Source organism: Gadus morhua, chromosome 14 (genome assembly GCF_902167405.1).
Source record: "Gadus morhua chromosome 14, gadMor3.0, whole genome shotgun sequence".
Classification (NCBI taxonomy): domain Eukaryota; kingdom Metazoa; phylum Chordata; class Actinopteri; order Gadiformes; family Gadidae; genus Gadus; species Gadus morhua.
In genome coordinates this window covers 891558-902571 of record NC_044061.1, presented here as the reverse complement: position 1 = coordinate 902571, position 11014 = coordinate 891558, and the positions used below count along the sequence as shown (strand labels likewise).

The following is an 11014-nucleotide window of genomic DNA, read 5'->3' as shown; positions in this document are numbered from 1 at the left end:
TGGGCTCCAGGGCTCCACGAGACCCACCGGCCCGAGGCCGGAGGCCGTCTGACCGACGCCGTCTGACCGTCTGACCTCACCTGGGTCGGCTGATGTCCTCAGAGGCTGAGGAGCGCAGCCAATCAGTGCAGAGCACGTTCTGTTGACCTCAATGAAACAGCTCTCTTGTATCTTGTCTCTTGTTATAATGAAACATCTCGTGTTTGATCAAAATGGAACTGTTTATTAATTCATTATCAACAAATGATTGACATGGTATTGAATCATAATAAATACACACGTGCAAATATGCACACACACACTCCCACATGCACAAACACACACACAAACACACACACACGCACACACACACACACACACGTGCACCAACTCAGTTTTTATGGAAGCACTGCAGGTATGACAATATTCCTGTGCACTTCGGTACAATACATCAATAATATAATGTAAGCGATATATAAGGGCGGAGATGTAACGCCCCCACCCACACACACACACACACACACACACACACACACACACACACACACACACACACACACACACACACACACACAGTGTTGAAGTGTGTCGGCTCTCAGTCGTGTTCCCGTCTCCAGGTGACCGTCACAACCATCGGCTACGGAGACAAGGTGCCCCAGACGTGGATCGGGAAGACCATCGCATCGTGTTTCTCCGTCTTCGCCATCTCCTTCTTCGCCCTGCCGGCGGTGAGTGTGGAGGGGGGGCTCTCCGGGGGTGGGTGGAGGTGTAGGTGGTGAGTGTCGAGGTGGTGAGTGTCGAGGTGGTGGGTGTCGAGGTGGTGAAGGTGGAGGTGGTGAGGGTGGAGATGGTGAGGGTGGAGGTGGTGAGGGTGGAGGTGGTGAAGGTGGTGAGGGTGGAGGTGGTGGGTGTGGAGGTGGTGAGGGTGGAGGTGGTGAGGGTGGAGGTGGTGAGGGTGGAGGTGGTGAAGGTGGTGAGGGTGGAGGTGGTGAAGGTGGAGGTGGTGGGTTTGGAGGTGGTGAGGGTGAGGGTGGAGGTGGTGAGGGTGGAGATGGTGGGTGGAGGTGGTGAAGGTGGAGCTGGTGGGTTTGGAGGTGGTGAGGGTGAGGGTGGAGGTGGTGAGGGTGGAGATGGTGGGTGGAGGTGATGAAGGTGGTGAGGGTGGAGGTGGTGAAGGTGGAGGTGGTGGATGGAGCTGGTGGGTGGAGGTGATGAGGGTGGTGAGGGTGGAGGTGGTGAAGGTGGTGAGGGTGGAGGTGGTGAAGGTGGTGAGGGTGGAGGTGGTGAAGGTGGAGGTGTTGGGTGTCGAGGTGGAGGTGGTGGAGGTGGTGAGGGTGGAGGTGGTGAAGGTGGAGGTGGTGGAGGTGGTGAGTGTTGAGGTGTTGGGCGGTGGGTGGAGGTGTTGGGTGTCGAGGTGGTGAGGGTGGAGGTGGTGAGGGTGGAGGTGGTGAAGGTGGAGGTGGTGGAGGTGGTGAGTGTTGAGGTGTTGGGCGGTGGGTGGAGGTGTTGGGTGTCGAGGTGGTGAGGGTGGAGGTGGTGAGGGTGGAGGTGGTGGGTGTGGAGGTGGTGAGGGTGGAGATGGTGGGTGGAGGTGATGAAGGTGGTGAGGGTGGAGGTGGTGAAGGTGGAGGTGGTGGGTGGAGCTGGTGGGTGGAGGTGATGAGGGTGGTGAGGGTGGAGGTGGTGAAGGTGGAGGTGGTGGGTTTGGAGGTGGTGAGGGTGGAGGTGGTGAGGGTGGACGGGGTGCATGTGAGGTAAGTGGTGGTGGTAAGTGGAGGTGGTGGGTGGAGGTGGTGAAGGTGGAGGTGGTGGGTGGAGGTGGTGACGGTGGTGGTGGTAAGTGGAGGTGGTAAGTGGAGGTGGTGGGTCGATGTGGTGAGGGTGGAGTTGGTGATTGTGGAGGTGGTGAGGGTGGTGGTGGTAAGTGGAGGTGGTGAGGGTGGAGGTGGTGAGGGTGGAGGTGGTGAGGGTGGAGGTGGTGCATGTGAGGTAAGTGGAGGTGGTGACGGTGGTGGTGGTAAGTGGAGGTGGTGGGTGGAGGTGGTGAGGGTGGAGGTGGTGATTGTGGAGGTGGTGAGGGTGGAGGTGGTGATTGTGGAGGTGGTGAGGGTGGAGGTGGTGAGGGTTGACAGGGTGCACGTGAGGTGGTAAGTGGAGGTAGTGGGTGGAGGTGGTGGGTGGAGGTGCTGCGTGTGGACAGGGTGCACGTGAGGATGATGTGATTCCTCGTCGAGATGTTTGAGGTGTGAGAGTTGCGTCCATCACGTGAACACTTCTTTAAAGTTGGCTTGGCTGAGCTTTAGGCAGCAGCTAATGGATACATGAGGACTGACGGCCTTCAGAACACGCTCAGAGCAGAGACCTCCATTGCATGCTAATCTGAATGTTGTTTGGAACCTCCATCAAATCCAACTCAAAGGCTGAGCGTTGCCAGGAGAGCGTTTGGTTTGATGGACGGGTTCCCGGCCTCTGGCTCTGGAACATCTCCAGCCGGCGAGCGGTGAAGTGAGTCTTCAGATCATCAGACGCTTTGTCCTCTAAAGTAAACACACTTCAGAGCGGCGCTGATGTTGTCTCTGCCTCCTCTCTGAGGAGCAGAGCCTGAATGGTGCCTCCGCCGTCTGAATCTACTTTTAGCTCTTGTTAATTGTGTGATATAGTCCTGTTTGCTTTTAGGCCTGAACTGGTTGAAGGAGTCCTATTGATTCTGCTGTGAGGCTGGAGGCTGGAGTGGCTGTGACGGGTTAGAGGGGGTACTGGGTTCAGGTCGTTGTGTTGTGTTAGAGGGGGTACTGGGTTCAGGTTGTTGTGTTGTGTTAGAGGGGGTACTGGGTTCAGGTCGTTGTGTTGTGTTAGAGGGGGTACTGGGTTCAGGTCGTTGTGTTGTGTTGTGTTAGAGGGGGTACTGGGTTCAGGTCGTTGTGTTGTGTTGTGTTAGAGGGGGTACTGGGTTCAGGTCGTTGTGTTGTGTTGTGTTAGAGGGGGTACTGGGTTCAGGTCGTTGTGTTGTGTTAGAGGGGGTACTGGGTTCAGGTTGTTGTGTTGTGTTGTGTTAGAGGGGTACTGGGTTCAGGTCGTTGTGTTGTGTTGTGTTAGAGGGGGTACTGGGTTCAGGTCGTTGTGTTGTGTTAGAGGGGGTACTGGGTTCAGGTCGTTGTGTTGTGTTGTGTTAGAGGGGGTACTGGGTTCAGGTCGTTGTGTTGTGTTGTGTTAGAGGGGGTACTGGGTTCAGGTCGTTGTGTTGTGTTAGAGGGGGTACTGGGTTCAGGTCGTTGTGTTGTGTTGTGTTAGAGGGGGTACTGGGTTCAGGTCGTTGTGTTGTGTTGTGTTAGAGGGGGTACTGGGTTCAGGTCGTTGTGTTGTGTTGTGTTAGAGGGGGTACTGGGTTCAGGTCGTTGTGTTGTGTTGTGTTAGGGGGGGTACTGGGTTCAGGTCGTTGTGTTGTGTTAGAGGGGGTACTGGGTTCAGGTCGTTGTGTTGTGTTAGAGGGGGTACTGGGTTCAGGTCGTTGTGTTGTGTTGTGTTAGAGGGGGTACTGGGTTCAGGTCGTTGTGTTGTGTTGTGTTAGAGGGGGTACTGGGTTCAGGTCGTTGTGTTGTGTTGTGTTAGAGGGGGTACTGGGTTCAGGTCGTTGTGTTGTGTTGTGTTAGAGGGGGTACTGGGTTCAGTTCGTTGTGTTGTGTTGTGTTAGAGGGGGTACTGGGTTCAGGTCGTTGTGTTGTGTTGTGTTAGAGGGGGTACTGGGTTCAGGTCGTTGTGTTGTGTTGTGTTAGAGGGGGTACTGGGTTCAGGTCGTTGTGTTGTGTTAGAGGGGGTACTGGGTTCAGGTCGTTGTGTTGTGTTAGAGGGGGTACTGGGTTCAGGTCGTTGTGTTGTGTTGTGTTAGAGGGGGTACTGGGTTCAGGTCGTTGTGTTGTGTTGTGTTAGAGGGGGTACTGGGTTCAGGTCGTTGTGTTGTGTTGTGTTAGAGGGGGTACTGGGTTCAGGTCGTTGTGTTGTGTTGTGTTAGAGGGGGTACTGGGTTCAGGTCGTTGTGTTGTGTTGTGTTAGAGGGGGTACTGGGTTCAGGTTGTTGTGTTGTGTTGTGTTAGAGGGGGTACTGGGTTCAGGTCGTTGTGTTGTGTTAGAGGGGGTACTGGGTTCAGGTCGTTGTGTTGTGTTAGAGGGGGTACTGGGTTCAGGTCGTTGTGTTGTGTTAGAGGGGGTACTGGGTTCAGGTCGTTGTGTTGTGTTAGAGGGGGTACTGGGTTCAGGTCGTTGTGTTGTGTTGTGTTAGAGGGGGTACTGGGTTCAGGTCGTTGTGTTGTGTTGTGTTAGAGGGGGTACTGGGTTCAGGTCGTTGTGTTGTGTTGTGTTAGAGGGGGTACTGGGTTCAGGTCGTTGTGTTGTGTTAGAGGGGGTACTGGGTTCAGGTCGTTGTGTTGTGTTAGAGGGGGTACTGGGTTCAGGTCGTTGTGTTGTGTTGTGTTAGAGGGGGTACTGGGTTCAGGTTGTTGTGTTGTGTTGTGTTAGAGGGGGTACTGGGTTCAGGTCGTTGTGTTGTGTTGTGTTAGAGGGGGTACTGGGTTCAGGTCGTTGTGTTGTGTTGTGTTAGAGGGGTACTGGGTTCAGGTCGTTGTGTTGTGTTAGAGGGGGTACTGGGTTCAGGTCGTTGTGTTGTGTTGTGTTAGAGGGGGTACTGGGTTCAGGTCGTTGTGTTGTGTTAGAGGGGGTACTGGGTTCAGGTCGTTGTGTTGTGTTGTGTTAGAGGGGGTACTGGGTTCAGGTCGTTGTGTTGTGTTAGAGGGGGTACTGGGTTCAGGTCGTTGTGTTGTGTTGTGTTAGAGGGGGTACTGGGTTCAGGTTGTTGTGTTGTGTTGTGTTAGAGGGGGTACTGGGTTCAGGTCGTTGTGTTGTGTTGTGTTAGAGGGGGTACTGGGTTCAGGTCGTTGTGTTGTGTTAGAGGGGGTACTGGGTTCAGGTCGTTGTGTTGTGTTGTGTTAGAGGGGGTACTGGGTTCAGGTCGTTGTGTTGTGTTGTGTTAGAGGGGGTACTGGGTTCAGGTCGTTGTGTTGTGTTGTGTTAGAGGGGGTACTGGGTTCAGGTCGTTGTGTTGTGTTGTGTTAGAGGGGGTACTGGGTTCAGGTCGTTGTGTTGTGTTGTGTTAGAGGGGGTACTGGGTTCAGGTCGTTGTGTTGTGTTGTGTTAGAGGGGGTACTGGGTTCAGGTCGTTGTGTTGTGTTGTGTTAGAGGGGGTACTGGGTTCAGGTCGTTGTGTTGTGTTAGAGGGGGTACTGGGTTCAGGTCGTTGTGTTGTGTTAGAGGGGGTACTGGGTTCAGGTCGTTGTGTTGTGTTAGAGGGGGTACTGGGTTCAGGTCGTTGTGTTGTGTTGTGTTAGAGGGGGTACTGGGTTCAGGTCGTTGTGTTGTGTTGTGTTAGAGGGGGTACTGGGTTCAGGTCGTTGTGTTGTGTTGTGTTAGAGGGGGTACTGGGTTCAGGTCGTTGTGTTGTGTTGTGTTAGAGGGGGTACTGGGTTCAGGTCGTTGTGTTGTGTTAGAGGGGGTACTGGGTTCAGGTCGTTGTGTTGTGTTGTGTTAGAGGGGGTACTGGGTTCAGGTCGTTGTGTTGTGTTAGAGGGGGTACTGGGTTCAGGTCGTTGTGTTGTGTTAGAGGGGGTACTGGGTTCAGGTCGTTGTGTTGTGTTGTGTTAGAGGGGGTACTGGGTTCAGGTCGTTGTGTTGTGTTAGAGGGGGTACTGGGTTCAGGTCGTTGTGTTGTGTTGTGTTAGAGGGGGTACTGGGTTCAGGTCGTTGTGTTGTGTTGTGTTAGAGGGGGTACTGGGTTCAGGTCGTTGTGTTGTGTTGTGTTAGAGGGGGTACTGGGTTCAGGTCGTTGTGTTGTGTTGTGTTAGAGGGGTACTGGGTTCAGGTTGTTGTGTTGTGTTAGAGGGGGTACTGGGTTCAGGTCGTTGTGTTGTGTTGTGTTAGAGGGGGTACTGGGTTCAGGTCGTTGTGTTGTGTTGTGTTAGAGGGGGTACTGGGTTCAGGTCGTTGTGTTGTGTTAGAGGGGGTACTGGGTTCAGGTCGTTGTGTTGTGTTGTGTTAGAGGGGGTACTGGGTTCAGGTTGTTGTGTTGTGTTGTGTTAGAGGGGGTACTGGGTTCAGGTCGTTGTGTTGTGTTGTGTTAGAGGGGGTACTGGGTTCAGGTCGTTGTGTTGTGTTGTGTTAGAGGGGGTACTGGGTTCAGGTTGTTGTGTTGTGTTAGAGGGGGTACTGGGTTCAGGTCGTTGTGTTGTGTTGTGTTAGAGGGGGTACTGGGTTCAGGTCGTTGTGTTGTGTTGTGTTAGAGGGGGTACTGGGTTCAGGTCGTTGTGTTGTGTTAGAGGGGGTACTGGGTTCAGGTCGTTGTGTTGTGTTGTGTTAGAGGGGGTACTGGGTTCAGGTCGTTGTGTTGTGTTAGAGGGGGTACTGGGTTCAGGTCGTTGTGTTGTGTTGTGTTAGAGGGGGTACTGGGTTCAGGTCGTTGTGTTGTGTTGTGTTAGAGGGGGTACTGGGTTCAGGTCGTTGTGTTGTGTTGTGTTAGAGGGGGTACTGGGTTCAGGTCGTTGTGTTGTGTTAGAGGGGGTACTGGGTTCAGGTCGTTGTGTTGTGTTGTGTTAGAGGGGGTACTGGGTTCAGGTCGTTGTGTTGTGTTGTGTTAGAGGGGGTACTGGGTTCAGGTCGTTGTGTTGTGTTGTGTTAGAGGGGGTACTGGGTTCAGGTCGTTGTGTTGTGTTGTGTTAGAGGGGGTACTGGGTTCAGGTCGTTGTGTTGTGTTGTGTTAGAGGGGGTACTGGGTTCAGGTTGTTGTGTTGTGTTGTGTTAGAGGGGTACTGGGTTCAGGTCGTTGTGTTGTGTTGTGTTAGAGGGGGTACTGGGTTCAGGTCGTTGTGTTGTGTTGTGTTAGAGGGGGTACTGGGTTCAGGTCGTTGTGTTGTGTTGTGTTAGAGGGGGTACTGGGTTCAGGTCCTTGTGTTGTGTTAGAGGGGGTACTGGGTTCAGGTCGTTGTGTTGTGTTGTGTTAGAGGGGGTACTGGGTTCAGGTCGTTGTGTTGTGTTGTGTTAGAGGGGGTACTGGGTTCAGGTCGTTGTGTTGTGTTGTGTTAGAGGGGGTACTGGGTTCAGGTCGTTGTGTTGTGTTGTGTTAGAGGGGGTACTGGGTTCAGGTCGTTGTGTTGTGTTGTGTTAGAGGGGGTACTGGGTTCAGGTCGTTGTGTTGTGTTGTGTTAGAGGGGGTACTGGGTTCAGGTCGTTGTGTTGTGTTGTGTTAGAGGGGGTACTGGGTTCAGGTCGTTGTGTTGTGTTAGAGGGGGTACTGGGTTCAGGTTGTTGTGTTGTGTTGTGTTAGAGGGGGTACTGGGTTCAGGTCGTTGTGTTGTGTTAGAGGGGGTACTGGGTTCAGGTTGTTGTGTTGTGTTGTGTTAGAGGGGGTACTGGGTTCAGGTCGTTGTGTTGTGTTGTGTTAGAGGGGGTACTGGGTTCAGGTCGTTGTGTTGTGTTGTGTTAGAGGGGGTACTGGGTTCAGGTCGTTGTGTTGTGTTGTGTTAGAGGGGGTACTGGGTTCAGGTCGTTGTGTTGTGATGTGATGTGTTGTGATGTGTTGTGTTGTGTTGTGTTGTGTTGTTTTGTGTTGTGTTTTGATGTGTTGTGTTGTGTTGTGTTGCTTTGTGTTGTGTTGTGATGTGTTGTGATGTGTTGTGATGTGTTGTGTTGTGTTGTGATGTGTTGTGTTGTGTTGTGTTGGGTTGTGTTGTGTTGAGTTGTGTTGCTTTGTGTTGTGTTGTGTTGTGATGTGTTGTGTTGTGTTGTGTTTTGATATGGTGTGTTGTGATGTGTTGTGTTGTGTTGTGATTTGATGTGATGTGTTGTGATGTGTTGTGTTGTGTTATGATATGGTGTGTTCTGTGTTGTGTTGTGGTGTGTTGTGTTGTGATATGGTGTGTTGTGTTGTCTTCCAGGGCATCCTGGGCTCCGGCTTTGCGCTGAAGGTTCAGCAGAAGCAGAGACAGAAGCACTTCAACCGACAGATCCCCGCTGCCGCCTGCCTCATTCAGGTCCTCAGCGTCTCCGTGGCAACGCATCCCCGATCCCGGAGCTCCGACGAGGCTGTGACGTTCCCTCCTCTGCTTCCTTCAGACGTCCTGGAGGTGTTTCGCTGTGGAGAACCCGGAGTCGGCGACCTTCAAGATGTTCCTGAGGAAGAGGCCGGCGCTCCCCCACAGCTCGGTGACCGGCCCCAAGCACAAGAAGTCTGTGAGGAACCCTGGTCCTAAACCCCTCATAATGCTAACCCTAACCCTAACCCTAAGTCTGTGAGGAACCCTGGTCCTAAACCCCTCATAATGCTAACCCTAACCCTAAGTCTGTGAGGAACCCTGGTCCTAAACCCCTCATAATGCTAACCCTAACCAGTGATGTTGCTAGGTACGCGTCCTGCGTCCCTGACGCATTAAAATCTGAAAGGACGCACTAAACTCACTATCCATGCGTCCCGGGGACTCATCTCATTTTCCCCATGAAAAACGATACATTGTGAACATTAAACAACTCGTGTTTAATCACAGTAACTGGCCAAAGAAACCTTCTTGTGAGCAGACCGGACAAGCGCTGTTTCAACCCTCTGCGCATCTACTTGGCGCAGACGTGATCCCCTGTACAAAGTATCGCGACATGCTAATTTAGCCTCTACCAAAACAACTAGCTCGTCACCGCTGATTTAATTTCAACAATTAAAAATACGAACTTCATAGTAAATAAACCCACGTTTCCACTGCTCGATGCTGTGCTCATTCGTGTCGAATGAGCAAATCAAACAGGATTTTTTTGCAATCCTTCTGATTGAATATATGTACATTTATGACAAAATCGTGAGGACTAGGCTTGTGACACACACACACACACAAATGTGGCGCTCGCGCGGTAATAGCTCATTGGCGCCACCTAGTGATCATTATGTGCAAATGCACAGCCTCTCATTAAAATGACGGGGTCATTTGACCCCTCTTGCGGCGCTAGGAGTAAGTAAAAATGGCCCGGCGTTTCTAGTGTTAAACATGAACGGTTGAGTACTCCAGCTCTAACCATATCATACCACCATCAAGGAGTTTAACACTATTAATTTAATTTAAGAAATAGAATAATAATAAAAAAGAAACACATTTTTTAAACTGGGGAATCGACTCGGGACCCATTGAATTTCTCAGGGACCCACCCAACTCGCCACCTGTGGGTCCCGGGGACTCACTACATTGAAAACCTATCAACATCACTGCCTAACCCTAACCCTAAGTCTGTGAGGAACCCTGGTCCTAAACCCCTCATAATGCTAACCCTAACCCTAAGTCTGTGAGGAACCCTGGTCCTAAACCCCTCACAATGCTAACCCTAACCATAAGTCTGTGAGGAACCCTGGTCCTAAACACCTCATAATGCTAACCCTAACCCTAAGTCTGTGAGGAACCCTGGTCCTAAACACCTCATAATGCTAACCCTAACCCTAACCCTAAGTCTGTGAGGAACCCTGGTCCTAAACACCTCATAATGCTAACCCTAACCCTAACCCTAAGTCTGTGAGGAACCCTGGTCCTAAACCCCTCATAATGCTAACCCTAACCCTAACCCTAAGTCTGTGAGGAACCCTGGTCCTAAACCCCTCATAATGCTAACCCTAACCCTAACCCTTAGTCTGTGAGGAACCCTGGTCCTAAACACCTCATAATGCTAACCCTAACCCTAACCCTAAGTCTGTGAGGAACCCTGGTCCTAAACCCCTCATAATGCTAACCCTAACCCTAAGTCTGTGAGGAACCCTGGTCCTAAACCCCTCATAATGCTAACCCTAACCCTAACCCTAAGTCTGTGAGGAACCCTGGTCCTAAACACCTCATAATGCTAACCCTAACCCTAAGTCTGTGAGGAACCCTGGTCCTAAACACCTCATGGTGCTAACCCTAACCCTAACCCTAAGTCTGTGAGGAACCCTGGTCCTAAACACCTCATAATGCTAACCCTAACCCTAAGTCTGTGAGGAACCCTGGTCCTAAACACCTCATGGTGCTAACCCTAACCCTAAGTCTGTGAGGAACCCTGGTCCTAAACGCCTCATAATGCTAACCCTAACCCTAACCCTAAGTCTGTGAGGAACCCCGGTCATAAACACCTCATGGTGCTAACCCTAACCCTAAGTCTGTGAGGAACCCTGGTCCTAAACACTTCATAATGCTAACCCTAACCCTAAGTCTGTGAGGAACCCTGGTCCTAAACACTTCATAATGCTAACCCTAACCCTAACCTTAACCCTAAGTCTGTGAGGAACCCTGGTCCTAAACTCCTCATAATGCTAACCCTAACCCTAAGTCTGTGAGGAACCCTGGTCCTAAACCCCTCATAATGCTAACCCAACCATAACCTTAACCCTAAGTCTGTGAGGAACCCTGGTCATAAACACCTCATAATGCTAACCCTAACCCTAAGTCTGTGAGGAACCCTGGTCCTAAACACCTCATAATGCTAACCCTAACCTTAACCCTAAGTCTGTGAGGAACCCTGGTCCTAAACACCTCATAATGCTAACCCTAACCCTAAGTCTGTGAGGAACCCCGGTCATAAACACCTCATGGTGCTAACCCTAACCCTAAGTCTGTGAGGAACCCTGGTCCTAAACACTTCATAATGCTAACCCTAAGTCTGTGAGGAACCCTGGTCCTAAACACTTCATAATGCTAACCCTAACCCTAACCCTAAGGGCCCTATCTTGCATCCGGCGCAAGTGACTTAGTCACTGGCACATGTGTCGTTGCTAGTTTACAACTGGCGCAGAGCGTTCTTTTCCCACCACCGCCACTCGCCGGTAAATTAGGGATTGATCATGCGCCCCAAGGGGCGGTTCGGCGGAAGGAGGAGGCGTGTTCTGGCGCAAACGGTATTTTGCCGTTTCTGTATACCATTGCGCTACTGACCAGGAAATACCTGGTTTAAAGTCAGTGGCGCGTTGTTCAGATGCTATTTTAAGGGTGCA

The 11014-nt window shown here is 51.7% G+C and overlaps 1 protein-coding gene across 1 annotated transcript in view; it reads left to right on the top strand.

Moving 5' to 3' along the window:
- Positions 1 to 11014, top strand: part of kcnq1.1 (potassium voltage-gated channel, KQT-like subfamily, member 1.1) — a 48080-nt gene that overhangs the window by 13681 nt on the left and 23385 nt on the right. The window contains exons 7-9 of the mRNA XM_030377405.1: positions 597 to 707; positions 7956 to 8051; positions 8134 to 8250. Coding sequence (XP_030233265.1) covers positions 597 to 707; positions 7956 to 8051; positions 8134 to 8250 — 324 coding nt within the window. The remainder of the gene's footprint in view (positions 1 to 596; positions 708 to 7955; positions 8052 to 8133; positions 8251 to 11014) is intronic.